This window comes from Paramisgurnus dabryanus, chromosome 4 (assembly GCF_030506205.2).
Source record: "Paramisgurnus dabryanus chromosome 4, PD_genome_1.1, whole genome shotgun sequence".
Classification (NCBI taxonomy): Eukaryota; Metazoa; Chordata; class Actinopteri; order Cypriniformes; family Cobitidae; genus Paramisgurnus; species Paramisgurnus dabryanus.
Window position 1 is genome coordinate 34,575,331 of NC_133340.1, and position 18,340 is coordinate 34,593,670.

Here is an 18,340-nt window from a genome sequence, read left to right on the forward strand (position 1 = left end):
GACGAAAGTACTCAGACCTGCAACCAAATCTTTCATTTGACTGAATTACACAGTCCTACACTGAATTTTTGTGCTTTGTGATTTTTTATTTCAAGGCACTGCAACTGTAACTAATGTAACATTCCTCTACAGTATGTTATATAATATTCGTAACACAAAGTATTTATTCTTTTGAAGAAGCAACCTGTTGCAGCCTGTGAATTACGGGTCTATATTAATTCACATTCACATTTTCATTTTATTAACAAATCATTTTAAATTCAATTAATGAAAACATGAATCAATGCCAAATTCAAGCCATTTCAGTCTTTAGAAAAATGAAAAGCCATTTCCAAAATTTACTGCGATAACATGAAAGAGTTGGTTATATGTCAAAATGCTTTCGCGAGGCACCGTACATGTTTCATCAGCATTCATCATCGCACAATAGGGGGATTTCGTATTCGATGCATGTCCCTGGACATTTCCCCTGTACCTGATTATTATAACGTACTAATTGATATTCACACACAGTAAAAAGTAAGCAGCCAAACAAAACAAAAATTCAAAAACATTATATTAGTATACTGTATAAATAAAGTCTGTCTAGACTAAAACAGTCTTGAAATTAAATCATTTATACATGCTATTCAAAATACAAAAATAAGATTTCAGTCATGTTAGATTCTAGCATAACTTCAGCCCTCCGGGTGCATAACAGGAGTAATGCCAGACTATGATAGCACTAAAGTGAAAGATCTTATGGGTACACCAGGTGAGCGACACCTTCATCTCACCGATTACTTACTTCAAAAAGTACAGCGGAAAATAGCACATTTTATCACCGGTGTATAAACATCATATCAGATGTTTCTTGCCCCGTACATGGTCCATTGTGAACTTTATCTGAATGAAACACATGGCTATGAATTGACATTTCAGTGCACATTGATGATGCATTTGGAACAGTAAATGATAAATAAAACAAATCAGCAAATCTATGTTTAAAGTCAACATGAAACTTCTTTCTGTAATGTAGATAGTTTGGGCAAAAATGATATTAAACCCATGATTTACTCACCCCCAAGCTGTTCGAGTTGCATATGTCCATCATTTTTTAGACGAACACATTTTCAGTTATTTAAGAAAATGTTTTAGATCTTTCAGTTAATCAAAGGTAAAGTTACGTGGTCCATGTCCTTCAAAGTCCAAAAATGTGCATCCATCCTTCAAAAAAAAAAAATCCAAACGACTCCACGAGGATAAACAAAGGCCTCCTGAGGGTAATCCGCGCGATGTTGTTGTAGAAATATCCAAATGTAAAACTTTATAAACAAAAATAACTAGCTTCTGGTAAGGCCGCCATCTAAAGGGAGTCACACACCGGACGCGCAGCTCAGCGCACACTGCGTCGAGTCGCCGCTAGGACAACTCTTAGGGGTCGTGGAACTGGAAGTGCACATTAAATAGCGCGAGCTTAGTCAGATAGCATCTACTTCAAAATGCTAAATATATGTTAATCGTTAATGATTTGGGACAAATATGATGTCATGTAATGTTAAACTATGTGAGTGGCGCTCTGTGGCGCGACAGGGATTTGAGCAACTTTCTGAGTCGTAGCTGGGTGCTGTGGACAGGTGCCACCTGTCGGCGGCGGTGTGCGTACACTCATAGAAAACAATGTGTTCGATTTTTTTTAGAATGGCGCGGCGCTGAGCTGCCGTGTGCGACCCCCTTTAGGCTCCTCTGTATTCAGGAGAGAGTATTAGCGTAGTGTACGCACTTTTCTTAGTGACGTATGCCAAATTCGGAGGGCGGGGGTACTGAGCAGCAGCAGAGTAGCCTCCGTAAACTGCGTGCACACTCACCTTGAATGCAGACACAACTAAGATGGCGGCGTTACCGGAAGCTAGTTATTTTTGTTTATAAAGTTTTACATTTGGATATTTCTACAACAATACCACACGATTACCCTCAGAAGGCCTTTGTTTATCATCGTGGAACCGCTTGGATTTCTTTTGTAAAGAATGGATGCAAATATTTTGGACTTGAAGGACGTGAACCCTGTAACTTTACATATGATTAACTGAAAGATCTAAAACATTTTCTAAAATAAGTGAAAATGTGTCCGTCTGAAATGATGGACCTATGCATCTCGGACAGCTTGGGGGTGAGTAAATCATGGGTTTAATATTATTTTTGGCCGAACTATCCCTTTAAGAAACACAGGGCCTTGATCTAATCCATTTGGAAATGCTTGGATCATTAAAAGTATTAATGTTAAAGGTAAAGTACTGTACATGCAGGCATCTCAATGTATTCCAATGATCGACATACATTTCATGCATCTCGCCGTCACCTTTTTGCATACATGATTGGAACCGAGGGGCAATTCCCATAGACCTCCATGTTAAAATGGCCAACTTTACAGTAGAAAATAATATGTTTACAGCCTGATAAAAAAAATTGTTTTTGGTCTGTATAGCTAATTTTGCCCTTCATGACAACTGTGAGGGGGGTGAATATTTTTGTAACTCATCTGTTTAAGTGATATTAAGCCTTAAAGTTCTGCATAATTAAGGGCGTGGCCACGTGAGTGACAGGTGAACTGCCACTGCTATCACTAGAGTCGAGATAGGCGGGTGTGTTTTCAGCAACCAGCCACCTCAGCTTCACCCACATCCTGTCTTTTTATCCATTTTTAGTTATCTGAAAGTAATGTGCAGTGACGCGCGGCAAAGATGGCGACGACAGGCACCGCCTACTATTGGCTTCAAAAAAGCTCTTCACAAACCAATGGGTGATGTCACAAACACAACGTCCGTATGTTTTACAGTCTATGGGTCAAACCGGAGATCTTCGCATTAAGAATGCAATGCTTTATCACTTAAGCTTACTATTTGCTATTATTGCTGTAAATTTTATTACATTTAAGACAACCAGCTTTCAATTTGAGAAGTTTTTAGATTAACGTTCACCAAAATGATGAAGTCACTTCAGAGGCGGAGCAAGTTATTACAATCCTCTTTGGAAAAACGTGCGCTCATGAGACCTAGAATGGGGCGATTTTGATTTCATGTTGACTTTAAATTATTGTCATTTTGACACTGCATGACATCACCAGCATCTATTTGCATCTTTTTACAATTCTGTCTGAAAAAAACATGCTGGCTTTGAGTTTGAACACAGCATGACAAAATGAGAGAGAGAGAGAGAGAGAGAGGAGAGAGAGAGAGAGAGAGAGAGAGAGAGAAAGAGAGAGAGAGCAGCACTAATAGGTAATGAAAACAGTAAATAAATGTCTCGACTATATTACTTGTCCAAATATTTGTGTACCTGGCCTGCGGTTTACAGAACATTTCTAATGAAATGTTTCGTCTGTTCTGCTGGTTGTGACATGTTTTGGTTCCTTCTAAATCTATCTGTCGTCCATCGTTTCATTTGCTCATCCCTTCTGCCTTATAAATAGCTTTTGATTTGGTTAAATCTTAGAGAGAAAATACAAATATTGCAGCAGCAAACTAAATGCGATAAAACAAAGGAACCGGTCGGTTGGTAATCGTTATTGATATCGTCACTGATTATTGTTATTATCAAAGTGCTGTACAGTACATAGTAGCGATACTATAGCTGCGTGGTCACCGAATCGTCCTGTTCCGTTACCCAGTGGGAGGAGTCTTGCCTTAGTACGTCACAAGGCCCGACCAAACCCTGGAACACGTCCTCGCTCGAGTCCAAGAGTCGGGAACTGGAAGCTGAAAAACTGGAAGCACAGTGGAGGGAGGTGGGGGAGGACAGAGGTCCTAATGTCAGCAAAACATCCCTCCCGTTAACTCTCTGTCCATTTGTTGCCGTGGCAACACTGTCGCCCTCGTTTAAAGTGGCCGCATCCACCCGATTAAGGTTGGTCTCGCTGCGGGTGACGGGACCATCACCTCTGGTGAAGCCTAAGTCCTGCCAAGCCCCGGGCGGGTGAAGCAATCCATCTGAGATAGTGTAGGTTGCCGCCGTAACACCTGCAGGCTGGGGAAGGTGACTGCCCATGCGCGAGAACAGCAGGCCGAGCCGTCTGAAAGAGTTCTTCTTGGAACTGGAGAAGCGCGAAAAACGCCTCCAAGTCCGTGAAAGTGCAGGTCTCGCTGGAGCCACCGAGGACAGGGAAGAGGAGGGCGATGGGTTCTTCCTCAATCCGTTGATCTTTGGTTTAACCTCCCTGTACGTTGACGATGCTGCAACCTCTACCCCGGAGATGGAGCGAAAGAGGGCGGAGACCCCATAAGCCGGATCCGAAGGCGTGATAGTCTTAAAAGACACGCCCTTGGCTCCGATGCTGCCGCCGTCGCTGTGGTGCAAGTTGTTGCTCGACGCTTCGCCGTCATCGCTCGCCTCGTCTCTTAACGTGGCCTCGCTGCTGGAGGAGTAGTTCCTGCGGGGCGGCTTCCGGTTGCCGAGAAGGTCTAAAACTTCATAGCGGAAACTGGAGATGTCCTGTTTTAACTCCTACAATAAAGATGTATAGTAATAAAGTTTCGCAGGATGAACTGTACCGTACGTTTGTGCATACTTAATTTTTGTAATGATGTTGGCCAGAATTGAATACGTTTTGGTCATAAATGCATACTTTGTGTAATTGTTTGGCACGTCAAGGTTGGCTAAATCCAAAATTACCTTAAAATTCTCCTCCGTCAGGCCTTCTTTCGTCTTAGCGCTGCGAATCATGGATGCCACGTACCTCTTCACCAGACTACGGATGACTTCCTGGTAGGGTGAAGGAAATAAGGAGGTAATCAGTGATATGAAACAGCATCTCCTAATCGTGTTAATCTGGTAATGTACAGCTGCATGTTTGGTATGATGGTGCAATGAAAATAAAGAGTAGGAAAACAAAGCCAGGGGCGCATCAGCGTAATGCAATTACATGCACATTGTTTGTATACTCGCAGACGTGTGTAATCGCAGACCGCTGGCATACCTGATAATGCTGATTCTGGATCAGTCTGTCGGCGTGCTTTTCCTAAAAGGAGAAAGAGATATATTCACACTGTTTATGCAGAGTAATCGATCTCATAACGGCTCCATTTATTTGTTTGTTTAAGGGATACTTCACTCCAAAATGATAATAACCCTGTCGTTCTAAACCACAAAGTGCTCCGATTGTCTTCACAACACATTTTAAGATATTTTTGATGAAAACCCGGGAGGCTTGTGACTGTAATATTGACTTCATTAATTTCACAATTCTTTTCCAAATAAAAGAATAAAATACATCGCCAAAAAGGTCCATCAGTAGTTTATTATATTATGAAGCGACAAGAAAACTATTGTGCACAAAACCCCCCAAAACAAACAATTTTATTAAACAATTTGTTCTCCTTCAAGTCATTCAGTGCATGCTCACAAGCAGACTACGGCGCATGCTGCTGATGTCACCTGCTGCTGATGTTACCTGCTGCTGATGTCACCTGCTGATGTAGTTGCCAATGTTTTTTTTTTTTTTGTGCTTTTTTATTTAAGCCATTATGCAAACATTGTAAACAATACTTAAACAGCCCGTATAAATGTGCAAATTACTTGCCAGCGTATTCTGTGTCTGTTATGTGTCTACGTCAGCAGCAGCAGCATGCGGCGAAGTCTGCTCGTAAACATGCATTGAACAACCAAGGAGGAGAACAAGTTGTTCATTTTGTTTTCTTTGCGCACAAAAGTGTTCTCGTCACTTCATAATATTATTATTGAACTACTGATGGGGTGGCACAGTGGCTCAGTGGGAGCACTGTTGCCTCACAGCAAGAAGGTCCTCGGTTTGAGCCCCGGCTAGTGCAGGTGGCCTTTCTGTGTGGAGTTTGCATTTTCTCCCTGTGTCAGTGTGGGCTTACTCCGGGAACTCCAGTTTCCTCCCACAGGCCAAAAACATGCAAGTTAGGCAAAATTGTCCCTCGCCCAACTTGTGTATGGATTAACTGGTTCACGCCATGAATAAAGTAGTAGATGCTGGAATGGTGTAAAGAAATAAAAGGAAGGAAGGAACTACTGATGGAAAATGGATCTTTTCTTTCAATCTTTTATGGGAAAAAGAATTGTGAAACTATTTAATAAAATCGTTTGTTTTGTTTTCTTTGCACACAAAAGTGTTCTAGTTGCTTTATAATATTATTATTAAACAACTGATGGAACATGGACCTTTTTGGCAATGTCAATTTTTTGTGGGGAAAAGAATTGTGAACTAACTGAAATCAATGGGATAGACAGAAGCCTCCTGGTTTTCATCAAAAATATTTAAAAATGTGTTTTAAAGACAATCAAACCACTTGGTGGTTTAGAAAGACACAAGGCTAAATGTTATATGATAAAATTATTATTTTGGGGTGAACTATCCCTTTAACAATCCATTTAATTTCCATTACACTGCAAAAAATGACTTTCTTACTTAGTATTTTTGTCTTGTTTTCAGTAGAAATATCTAAAATATTTTAAATTAAGATGCTTTTTCTTGATGAGCAAAATGACCTAAGACAATAAGTCTAGTTTTAAGACAAATAATATACAATTTAAGTGAAATTGTCCTTAAAACAAGCAAAATTAACTGCCAATGGGGTGAGAAAAAAAATTGTGAAATAAGATTTCTTTTTTCTTAAAGGAACAGTATGTAAGAAATTTATATCAATTAATCATTAAATGGCCCTGAAATGTCACTAGACATTAAGAAAACATCTTCATTTCAAATACTTATATCACTCACAACAGCGGTCCGGCCAGGATATTGTCATTTAAAAAGTGGAGTTGCAGCCCTCAACTGATGTTTATGTTGTCGTTTGGTATATTGGCCACCAGCTGTGTGATTGCAGTACCAGTTTTAGCCACACGTTTTGTGATTGCAATACCAGTTTTGGCCACAATCCTACATACTGTTCCTTTAAACACTTAATTCAAGTAAAATTTTCTCACCCCATTGGCAGATAATTTTGCTTGTTTTAAGCACGAATTTACTTAAATTGTATATTTTTTGTCTAAAACCTAGTATTATTTTCTTAGGACATCTTGCTCATCAAGAAAATACATCTTGATCATCGCACTAAAAAATAACCAAAGAGTTTCAATATTTTTCCTGTTTAAAACTTGACTCTTCTGTAGTTACATTGTGTACTAAGGCCGACGGAAAATTAAAAGTTGTGATTTTCTAGGCAGATATGGTTGGGAACTAGACTCGCATTCTGGCGTAATAATCAAGTTGCTGATGTAACATGGCGGCAGCAGGTGCAATGATATTACGCAATGCCCAAAAATAGTGCCCTGCTATTGAAAGTAACCAAGGGGACTATTTTCGTGCGGTGCGTAATATCACTACGCCTGCTGCTGCCATGTTACGGCAGCAAAGTACTTGATTTTTACGCCAGAATGAGAGTATAGTTCCTAGCCATATCTGCCTAGAAAATCTCAACTTTTAATTTTCCGTCGGACTTAGTACACGATGTAACTACAGAAGAGTCAAGTTTTAAATAGAAAAAGATCTAAACTTTTTGGTTATTTTTAAGCGCAATGCTAATGGTCGTAATCAGATTCAATGGATTATGCTAAGCTAAACTAAAAGGGGTAGCGCCAGACCCTAAGATCGGCTGAATGGATTCGAAAACGGTAAGAATCAAATGTTTATCTCTAGGGGAGCTGGAAAATTAGAATATTTTTTAAAAAAGTGGAATGTCCCTTTAATGTTTAGTAGTTTTATCAGATATTACAGTATAACTGCTCTTTACTCAGCTCGACATGTAGGCAGGTTTATATAACGATTAAGGTTTGATAGCACTGCCTGAAAACATGTGGGAGAGTGCTGAGTGAAGAGAGAGAGAGATTTGTTACTATTGTGTTATTGTATGTTTCTTGTTTTATGTATAATGCTTTAGCAATATTGTATGCAGACATAATTTGAGAGAGAAAGAGAGAGAGAGAAAGAGATGTACATCAGTATTGATGTATGCTATTAAGGGCCGTGCTGAGAGATGAATTTGTGTGAGAAAGAGAGAGAGAGAGAGAGAGAGAGAGAGAGAGAGAGAGAGAGAGAGAGAGAGAGAGAGAGACAAGTACACCTGTATCGATGCAGGCTACTAAAGGCCGTGCTGAGAGATGAATTTGTAATAAACGCATGGGGCGAACAAGCGAGGTTGTAAATGAAACAAAGGCGACAAGCAGACCTGGCTGTTTCAGGGGACTTACATGGAAACACAGGAGGAGGTTGAACTCTACACAAACTCCGGCCATCTTACGCCTCATTACATCATCAAAGGAAAAACAAAAAGAAATCTTCCTTCGTAGAAGTTTTATTAATTCATACGAATTTCCACTCCACTGATTCAATTGAAATTCAATTTACTATGACTGGAACACGTTTTGAATGTGTGTGATGTCATCGAGTCGCAAAGATTCATCTCATGAATATTAATAAGTTCTGGCTGACATCGCTGGAAACCGTCTCTGTTACATAACCAAATTATTCAAGCGCCAAGCTTTCACCATAGTAGGATTAAGCCGCATCTTGTGGTGTAAGGTTTTGAACTTGTTAATCTAAAACTATGTAAAACAACAGTTTAATATGCATGCAGTTTGTAAAACAGCTCTGTCTAATTGTAAATTAAACATCAATTTAGCTTTTAGTGCTGACAAACGGTGTTAATGTTTTGCTCACACTGCTGTTTAATGTGTTAAATCAAATGCACAAATTGCAGTACGCTGTCTGAAATTTACATAACATTACATTTGGGCATTTGGCGGATGCTTTTATAAAAAGCAACTTACAGTGCATTTAATGTGTACATTTTATTAGTATGTGTTTTCACGGGAAATTGAAACCAAGGCCTTTGCACTGCTAACGTGAAGCTTTTCCAATTGACTGAGCTACAGGAACATACAAAGTTTGGTTTGTGATGAAAGAATCGTGTAGCTTTATTTTCTACTTTTTATTGCACTGTCAATGTTCTGCTTAGGATAAACACTCTTGGGATAATTTACTTTCATTCATTTATTTTCAGTCCAGGGATTTTGTAGGTCAGTGGCTATAGATGGTCCAAACAAGGTGACATTTTTTTCGTTTTGCAACACTGCAATTCCTTTCATTGTGACCTCATTTACAGTAAATACAACCATCAATTTTTTTTTTAATATTTGCAAGATTCCTCAAAATTCTGCACCTCCCTGTTAGCAAAACACTCTCTTTACTATTTTAAAATAATATCAGGTGTGTAAACTATGGTCAATAGCAGCTTATTATTAGGAATGCACTTACAATGTGAGCCAACAGAAATAAATGTGACCCTGGACCACAAAACCTCATAAGGGTAAATTTGTTAAAAATTCAGATTTAAATTAGGGCTGTCAAAAGATTAATCCCGGTTATTTGCATACAAAATAAAAAATTGTTTTTCAAAATAAGAAAAAAAGAAAACACTAACGCGTACCTTCTCAGGAACTGTCCCACAACTGTGGAATGATCTGCCGGTCGTGACACGATCAGCTGACACTGTAGCTGTCTTTAAAACTCGGCTAAAAACCCATCTCTTCCACCATTACCTAACTTCCTAAATTACAGATTTACTATCTTTATTTAGTTACCCTTCTCTTTATCTCTTTCTCTATCTACCTTCCTCTTTATCTAAAAAAAAAAAAAAAAAAAAAAAACTACTAACATACCCTTGGCTATGTATATTGTGTTGGACTTGATGAGACTATTTCCAGTGCACTTATGTATTGCTGTCTTATGTTGCCATAATTGCTTCTATTGTTTACCTCACTTGTAAGTCGCTTTGGACAAAAGCGTCTGCTAAATGACTAAATGTAAATGTAAATGTAAATATATTTCTGTGCACTGTGTAATTATTTTGTATATATAAACACACACATGCATGTATGTATTTAAGAAACACACATATATATATATATATATAGTAAGTATGTTTTTATATATACCTAATAATTACACACAACACACACACACAAATATATTATGCAAACACAAACTTTTATTCTGTATGCGATTAATCGCGATTTATTTACATAAGCTTTTCATTGATGTATGGTTTGTTAGGATAGGACAATATTTGTCACAATATTAGTACAACTATTTGTAAATCTGATATCTGAGGGTGCAAAATATTTAAAATATTGAGAAAATCGCCTTTAAAGTTGTCCAAATAAGGTTGATATATTTATGTTAGGAAATGTTCAAAATATCTTCATGAAACATGATCTAATGATTTTTGACATAAAAGAAAAATCTATAATTCTGACCCATACATTGTATTTTTAGCTTTTGCTACAAATATACCCATGCGAAAGGTTTTGTGGTCCAGGGTCACAAATATTTTCATATAAGTCGAGTGAGTTAAATTAAGTATGGTGGTCTTGACTGAAATTATGTTGTTTTGAAAGTCATGCAAGATTTTTAAGCCGTTAGCTTTGTTCATGTCAACGGTTATTATGTACATATTTTATCTGAACGCATTGCATGTTGATGCAAGTCTAAATACAATTACTGTATCCCGCCATGAGTCAACATCACAGTAGCTCAAAAAACAATAAAAATGTAAATCAGGGCCATATTTTATCTTACAACTATGAGCTCCCCTAAATAGCAATAAGAGTTTCCTTCTTAAACCTATTGAGAAAGCCCAAGAGACCAACTTTTACTAAGGAATAGGTAGAAATTTAAAGCTAAGAGAATGGTTGACCTCGTTGTAATGAATGATAAGAATAATAATAAAATTTTAATACTAAAGTAAGCATATTGAGACAAGTATCAAAGACTTTTAATGAACAGACTAGAATAATCATAGATGATAGTAAAAGACATGCAAACATAAAAGAAAACCAAACTGGATACTAGAACAGCTGTTACTTCTTGGTCAACGTATACATGAAAACAAGGCAACAGCCATTTTAGTATTGTTTGAGATTTGGTCTTAGTGACTTAGGAGTCCTCTCCACTACCCCTAACTTGTAGTAGATTAAGAAGCTAGTTTTAGCATGAAAACGCTTACAGCAAAAATTCAGGAGTCCTAAAATTAGGACTGACACAACCTTTATTTTTAAGAGTTTCTCCTAAATCAGCAAGTTAGGTGCTACTTCTAGCCTTAAGATGTTTTGTGAACATCTTAAATGAACACCAGCTTTTTAAGCATTCTGTGTGGTAAAGTATATTAGGGCTGGGCGATATGTCGAGTTTTGGTATCGGTATTTTTTCCCAGCGGGATATGGGATGAAACAATTCCGTCTATATGGGTATGGTCTGATATGATTTCTTTTTTCAACAGAAGCCCTGCCAGATATGTACACTGAGGTCAGACGTAAGCTTTCTAAGCTCACATTTTGTGGAGCTGTATATTGTCAAACAGTGAGGAAAACCCATCTTTGAATTGTATTTTTTTATCCTATACTGTTGATTGAGACATCTCACATGGGGCTTTGACTTGCATGTAAAATACATGTAACTTTGCAGAAAATACAGAGATATTTATTGTATATGCAACCCAAAAATACAAAGACATGAAATTTGGTCAGTATCGCCCAGCCCTACAGTATATGTGTGTGACAGTGCTGTTAGTTGTCGTTATGGATAACGTTTTAAAAAAGCAAGCTAGATTGTTATTAAAGTGTCATTTAAAACACACACACATTGATGGAATGGCAGCAATAAAGTTCGAATAGATTCAGGATTTTTCCTTACCGTGAACTCCTTCAGGTTCTCTGGTTTGTGGGGGTCTTCGGGCAGAGCAGCCTCTGACCCGCAGAGACGCTTGTGCACCCATCGACACAGGTACCAACATGACTTGGGACTGGGGATGACGTTGAAGGGAGGGGGAAGTGTCCCGCCCTCATCAAAATAACTCATCCACAGCTTGGTCCGAGCAAACTTCCACTCAATATCAGCGTGGTCCTGAAAAAAATATTATGTGGTAAGTGAATGATAAAGTGGTAAATAAGTCATAAATTATCTCAAGTGTGATTGACCAGTATAGCTTAAACATGCTGAATGTTAAATATTTACTAGTATTGGCAAAACTAGTAAAGCAGTGCTGTTCCGGGCAAACCAGGAAACCAGTCCAGAACTATAGTGGCAAACACGGTAAAACAGAGCTATAATGGCAAAACCTAAACCACTGCAGTACCGGCAAAACCAGCAAACCACTAAAGTACTAGCAAAACCAGTAAACCAGTACTGTACTGGCAAAACTACTCAAGCAGCGTTGTACTTGCAAAAACAGTAAAGCAGAGCTGTACTGGCAAAGCCTGTAAACTACTGCAGTATTGGCAAAAACAGTAAACCAGTACAGTTTCCTACAAAAACAGTAAACCAGCACTGTACTTGCAAACGAGGAAACCAATGCAATACTAGCAAAACCAGTAAACAAGTACTGTAGTGGCAAAAAAAACAGTAAAACAGCAATATACTGGCAAAACTTAAACCACTGCAATATCGGCAAAACCAGTAAACCAGTACTGTACTGGCAAAACTAGTAAAGCAGAGCTGTACTTGCAAAACCAACAATAAACCAGTACTGGAAAAAACATTGCTGTACTGGAAAAACTACTTAAGCAGCATTGTACTTGCAAAAACAGTAAAATACTGAAGTATTGGCAAAACCAGTAAACCAGTACTGTTTTGACATAAACAATAAACCAGAACTGTACTTGCAAACGAGGAAACCAGTGCAGTACTAGAAAAAACAGTAAACCAGTACTGTAGTGGCAAAACCAGTACTATACTGGCAAAACTAGTAAAGCAGAGCTGTACTTGCAAAACCAGAAAATTACTACAGTACTAGCAAAACCAGTAAACCAGTACTGGCAAAACCATTACTGTACTGGCAAAACTACTAAAGCAGTATTGTACTTGCAAAAACAGTAAAATACTGCAGTATTGGCAAAACCAGTAAACCAGTACTGTTCTGACATAAACAATAAACCAGAACTGTACTTGCAAACGAGGAAACCAGTGCAGTACTAGCAAAAACAGTAAACCAGTACTGTGTGGCAAAACCAGTACTGTACTGGCAAAAAGAGTAAAGCAGAGCTGTACTTGCAAAAACAGCAAACCACTTAGGGTGGCCATTCGTGCCAGTTCCGCCGGACACGTCCCGAACATGTTTTCGGGTTCGTTCTCCAGAAGTCGCGTTGGTTGACCGCATACGTCATCAAGGTTTAATATTTTGAGTTCTTTTTTAAAAAAACAACCGTTACATTTCAAGGTAAGAATTAAACTACAATGATTGTATGTCTTAAAAGAAAAAATCTTAATTTTCTAATGTATTTTAACTGAAATGTGAAAACCTCGATGACGTATGCGGTCGAGCAACGCAACTTCCGGAGAACGAACCCGAAAATATGTTCGGGACGTGTCCGGCGGAACTGGCACGAATGGCCACCCTAAAACCACTACAGTACTAGCAAAACCAGTACTGTACTGGCAAAACTACTAAAGCAGCGCTGTACTTGCAAAACCAGTAAAGCAATGCTGTTCTGGCAAAACCAGTAAAGCAGAGCTGTATTGGCAAAACCTGTAAACTACCGCAGTATTTTTAAAACAGTAAACCAGTACTGTTCTGACAAAAAAGTAAACCAGCACTGTACTTGCAAACGAGGAAACCAGTGCAGTACTTGCAAAACCAGTACTGTAGTGGCAAAACAGTAAAACAGCACTATACTGGCAAAACCAGTAAACCATTACTGAAGTGGCAAAAACAGTGAAACAGCACTATAATGGCAAAACCAGTAAACTGGTACTGTACTGGCAGAACTAGTAAAGCAACGCTGTACTTGCAAAACCAAGAAACCATTGCAGTACTAGTAAAACCAGTAAACCAGTAATGTACTGGCAAAAACAGTAAAACATGGCTATACTGGCAAAACCTAAACCACTGCAGTACTAGCAAAACCAGCACACAAGTAATGTACTGGCAAAAACAGTAAAGCAGAGATGTATCTGTAAAACCAGTTAACCAGTACTTTACTATAGCAAAACCAGTAAAGCAGTGATGTATCTGCAAAACCAATTAACCAGTGCAGTATTGGGAAAACCAGTACAGCAGTGATGTATCTGCAAAACCAGTTAACCAGTGCAGTATTAGCAAAACCAGTTAACCAATAATGTACTGGCAAAACAAGTGAAGCAGCACTGTAATAGCAAAACCAGTAAACTGAGTGCTGTACTATCAAAACTTTTAAAGCAAAACAGTACTGGGATAAACAGTACCATGGAACCAATAACATACTGGCAGAGCATGTTTCTAGCCACAGGTTACAGAAGTAATGCAGTACTTACGGCGATGAGCTGGTAGGAGTTGTTCATCATAGCGATGAGCATGTTAAGCAGAACCACCAGCGAGATGACGTTGTAGGTGCCGAACATAGTGGCGCCAACAAACTCAGTGAACTCGTGCCGAGCCTTGACGTTGGTCACGTACAGATTCAGGAGGCCGAATATCGACCAAAACAGGGACTGCAGTGTCTCAAATAACCTGAAAAGCAGACAGACTAAAATGAGACACAGTTCTGAATGATCTAAAAATAAAAGTATCGGGACAATATCCCAGATGAATTTTGGAATGGGCCAGAGATCACAAAGCTCCAGGGGTAAACAGTTTATAATCAAAGAATGAAAAATGGATCAATTTAGAAAAAAAAAACTAAAATCTTGTGAAATGCAGTGAATATGAGATATTATGTGTAGGGCAGACCTGAGGCAATTATAAAGCACTAAATTTCTTTGCAAAACAAGATTTGCAAATAATGACTTTTTCTATCTTGCCTGAGAAAAAGAAGTGATCATTTTCAATAAAAATTAGATTTTGAAGTTATTGTTTTGGAACACTGTAACAATTCAATATTATTATCAACCCCAAACGTTTTATTACTTTTTGGCACATTAAGTATTCATGTGTTCTCTTAAAAAAAGATGGCAGGTAGATTTGAAAAAGTTGATGATTTATAAATGAAAACATCAAAACTATTACATTTGCCATCTATACTAGAAATAACACAAAGGAAATGGAACAACAAAACAAGAAGAACAGACAGACGATAAATCAACTTGTGACTTGAATCAGGAAATGAACTATGTTTCTGCACTTTTATATTTATTCTATCGCGGTTCTATTTAAAAACTTTGAGTTTATTGTTCTCACTCCAAAAAAATTATTTAATGATTAATGAATCTCACAAATTGATATTAACCTTTGCACACACACAAACAGCCTGATACAACTGTGTAAATAACCTCACTACAAGCTATCGAAAGCTGCGACATCTGGTCTGCCTCTAAGATTCACCGTTTGTGTCTACGTGCACCCTTCGGGTGAAAGGAAATGTGATTTTTTTTTATTTTCATTGCATTAAATATTCAACGGCGTCAGCTTTCATCAAAGTCTTGGCAGAGATAAATACAACCTGGTTTCCTGAAAACAAGAAAAAAAGGACAGAAAGGACGCAGGAATGTGTACAAGCTAAGCTTATGGTATCTGGAAGCTTTGGGAGGAACACACAAGAAACATGCGGCCTTACTATTGTGAGAAAGCTGACAAAGAAATGTGCCATGCTTGGGGATCCAGGTGGGCGAAAAACTGTTTTATTTTCTGTTTGTCACAGATTTGTAACATCTCAGCGACTTTAATTCCCAATAGCACGTGCAGGGGCGTCATTCGTCTTTTTTCTTTTGTAAAGCCTAAGGCACTTTGTGCTCTGGGCACGATAACCCATGACCAAAGAAAAATAAACAAACTACACTCTTAGAAAAAAGGCATAAGAAGATACAAATGTTGTCACTGGGGCAGTACCTTTTTAAAACATGCACTTTTGGACCTAGAAGGTGCATATTGGTAACTCTAAGGTAAACATTGTTAGTACCTTAGCGGTACATACTGGTACCATCTTTACCAAAATGGTAAATATTTGGACCTTTTTAAAAGGTATCGTCACAGTGACAACTTTTTATTGAGGGAGTATGTGCATGGTATAGTTTTCAAGTTTTCGTTTAGTGTGCAAGAGGATTGTGAACTAAATACATCGTTTAAAATGTCATTAATAATAAATGTTATATATTATAATAACAAAAATGTAACTAAAGAAACTTCTTAACAACGCAAAAATATATTACATTTGAGCATTTTCAATGTAGTCATCCTTTGACTAGAATACATTGTTTGATAAAATAATTCATTTAAAAAAAATTACAACAATTTTGGGTCATTAGATTCATGAGGTGTCATGAAACATTTTGATAAAAAAAGTAAATGCTATCAAAATAAGAAGCATACAGTTACAAACATCTCTTTTGCACATTATTTCAAATGACATCATACAAACCAATTTTGTTGTATTTTCCACATTAAAGGGGGAAAATTTTCATTACCGCAACGTGTCCATGACTGGGTTTGGGTTCTTTGACATGGAAATATTTATAATTAAAAAAATCAAAAAAAATTAAAAAGCTTCAGTTCATGTTATACTATAAACATTTACAGTAAAGAGACATGTGGTATTTGGTGATCATTGGTAAATGTAGAGACAATAATAAGGAATATAAATGTGTCCAAGACCAATTTTCTCATTCTCCGCAACAATTTTCAATCATTGTTTAAGCCCTCAAGAAACTAACATTTTCAAACAACAAAAAAAAATGTTGGAAGTGACATAATTGACTGTGACACACAAGATGGCTACCAGGTAAGCAGTTCTTATTTTTTCTCTCCAGATAAAAGTTAAAATTTTGTTTGTCATAGCACCTAGACATCTTTTTAGTTCTCATTACCGAAACATGAGTTTGTAAATGCATATATTTAATGTAATATCATGTTGCGGTAATGATAATTTTTGAAAATGATAATCTAAAAAATGTAAATATTTCTATAGGAAATATTTTTTAAATCCTCTAAAAATAATGGTAATAGTAAGTTCAGACCTTAATCTTATATGTGCAAAAAAAATTGGCTTTAATGGCTTTTTAAAAATTCTGATGCTGGACACCTTCTAAATCTGGATTTCGTAAGAATCACCCTTTTGGTTTTGTAATGAAACAATACATAACCAATGTTATGGTTGCATTAACAGCATCAGATTAGAAGATTTTCACGGTCAAGAGAAACATTCAGTCAAGTGACCCTAAAAAATTAAAATGTCCCCCTTAAGGCCCCTTCAGTTTAAATAAGCAAAACTCTACTGAGAATGTGCATAGATGAATGCATTAGGGGCGGTTCACATATCGCGTCTTTTCAAGTTATTTCAAATGTTCTCATAACAGAAGCGATGCGCTCGTTTTTCCAGGTGCACCGCATCGAGTTAAAAACATTTCAACTTTTCAGAATGCCGCAAGCGCACTGCACATCATGTGACAAGAACCATCATGTGACAAGCATTTTCCACACGGTTTTAGATGCGAAATGTGAACCGCCCCTTTTGCATGCAATACTTATAAATACACTGTGTAGATTTTAAGTGGTGAAACGCATAGTGAAACTACAGAAACTGCCACAGGACAAACATGTCATCGTCTGAGACAACGTAGTGACAAAGAGCGCCCTATAGAGCAGTTTGTCCATGTAGGGCTACTGTACTAACATAGCGGTGCGAAATGGCGACTTCCATGTAAGGGGACCCGCGGTGTATGTAGATAAAAACGGCTCATACTAAGGTAATAAAAACAATACAGTTCATTTGGTAAGGTCTTTATACACCACTAATAATATAGTTATGTATATTACATTGCATTCCTGTCAAAAGATCCTTCTAAAAGTTACACAATGCACCTTTAAGTAACAGTCTCCATTCTTAACACCTGGGGCAGATTTTGAAGGCTGAGTCCATGCTATACTGTATTTTGGCATATTCAATGTCACCTGTACAATCAGCGAATAACAAATAATGCTTGGAAAGCACCTTAACCGCAGGCCTGCTGTGACAGCTCCTGTTGTGGAGCCCTAATAGAGGCACACAGGTTTGCCTCGAGCACCTCACTGACTCGTAGAAACAGTGACATAACTGCCAGCCCACTTCAGCCTACAGCTGTCCACAAATAAGTCCAGTTCCTGTGCCACTGCGGACGACATTTGTAATTTTGGCTTACGAGCCGAAAGGACAAAATATCACTCTGGACGTTCTGCACTGGTGTGTGTAGGATCCCTGTCAACGAAATCTCTTTTGCCTCTCTGTCTCTTTGAATTGGCACAGGCCCTGTGGAACGTCAAGCCTCTTAATCTGCGAAGGGCCGTCTGGATGACTGCACATTGGAAAATCAGCACAGGAAGTTCAGAAAAGCTTGTTCTCGTGAAGGGATATGGGTTGAGGGATTTGATATGGGACGTGACATATGGAAATGTAACGTTGA

General features: G+C 38.0%; 1 protein-coding gene across 1 annotated transcript in view; it reads right to left on the reverse strand.

Moving 5' to 3' along the window:
- Nucleotides 1–2,139: 2,139 nt before the first annotated feature.
- The window catches only part of trpc5a (transient receptor potential cation channel, subfamily C, member 5a), a 94,041-nt gene continuing 77,840 nt past the window's right edge, over nucleotides 2,140–18,340 (reverse strand). Inside the window, exons 7-11 of the mRNA XM_065254340.1 lie at nucleotides 14,285–14,480; nucleotides 11,690–11,899; nucleotides 4,952–4,993; nucleotides 4,648–4,737; nucleotides 2,140–4,479 (exon numbers count right to left, since the gene is read on the reverse strand). Coding sequence (XP_065110412.1) covers nucleotides 3,604–4,479; nucleotides 4,648–4,737; nucleotides 4,952–4,993; nucleotides 11,690–11,899; nucleotides 14,285–14,480 — 1,414 coding nt within the window. The 3' untranslated portion in view covers nucleotides 2,140–3,603. The remainder of the gene's footprint in view (nucleotides 4,480–4,647; nucleotides 4,738–4,951; nucleotides 4,994–11,689; nucleotides 11,900–14,284; nucleotides 14,481–18,340) is intronic.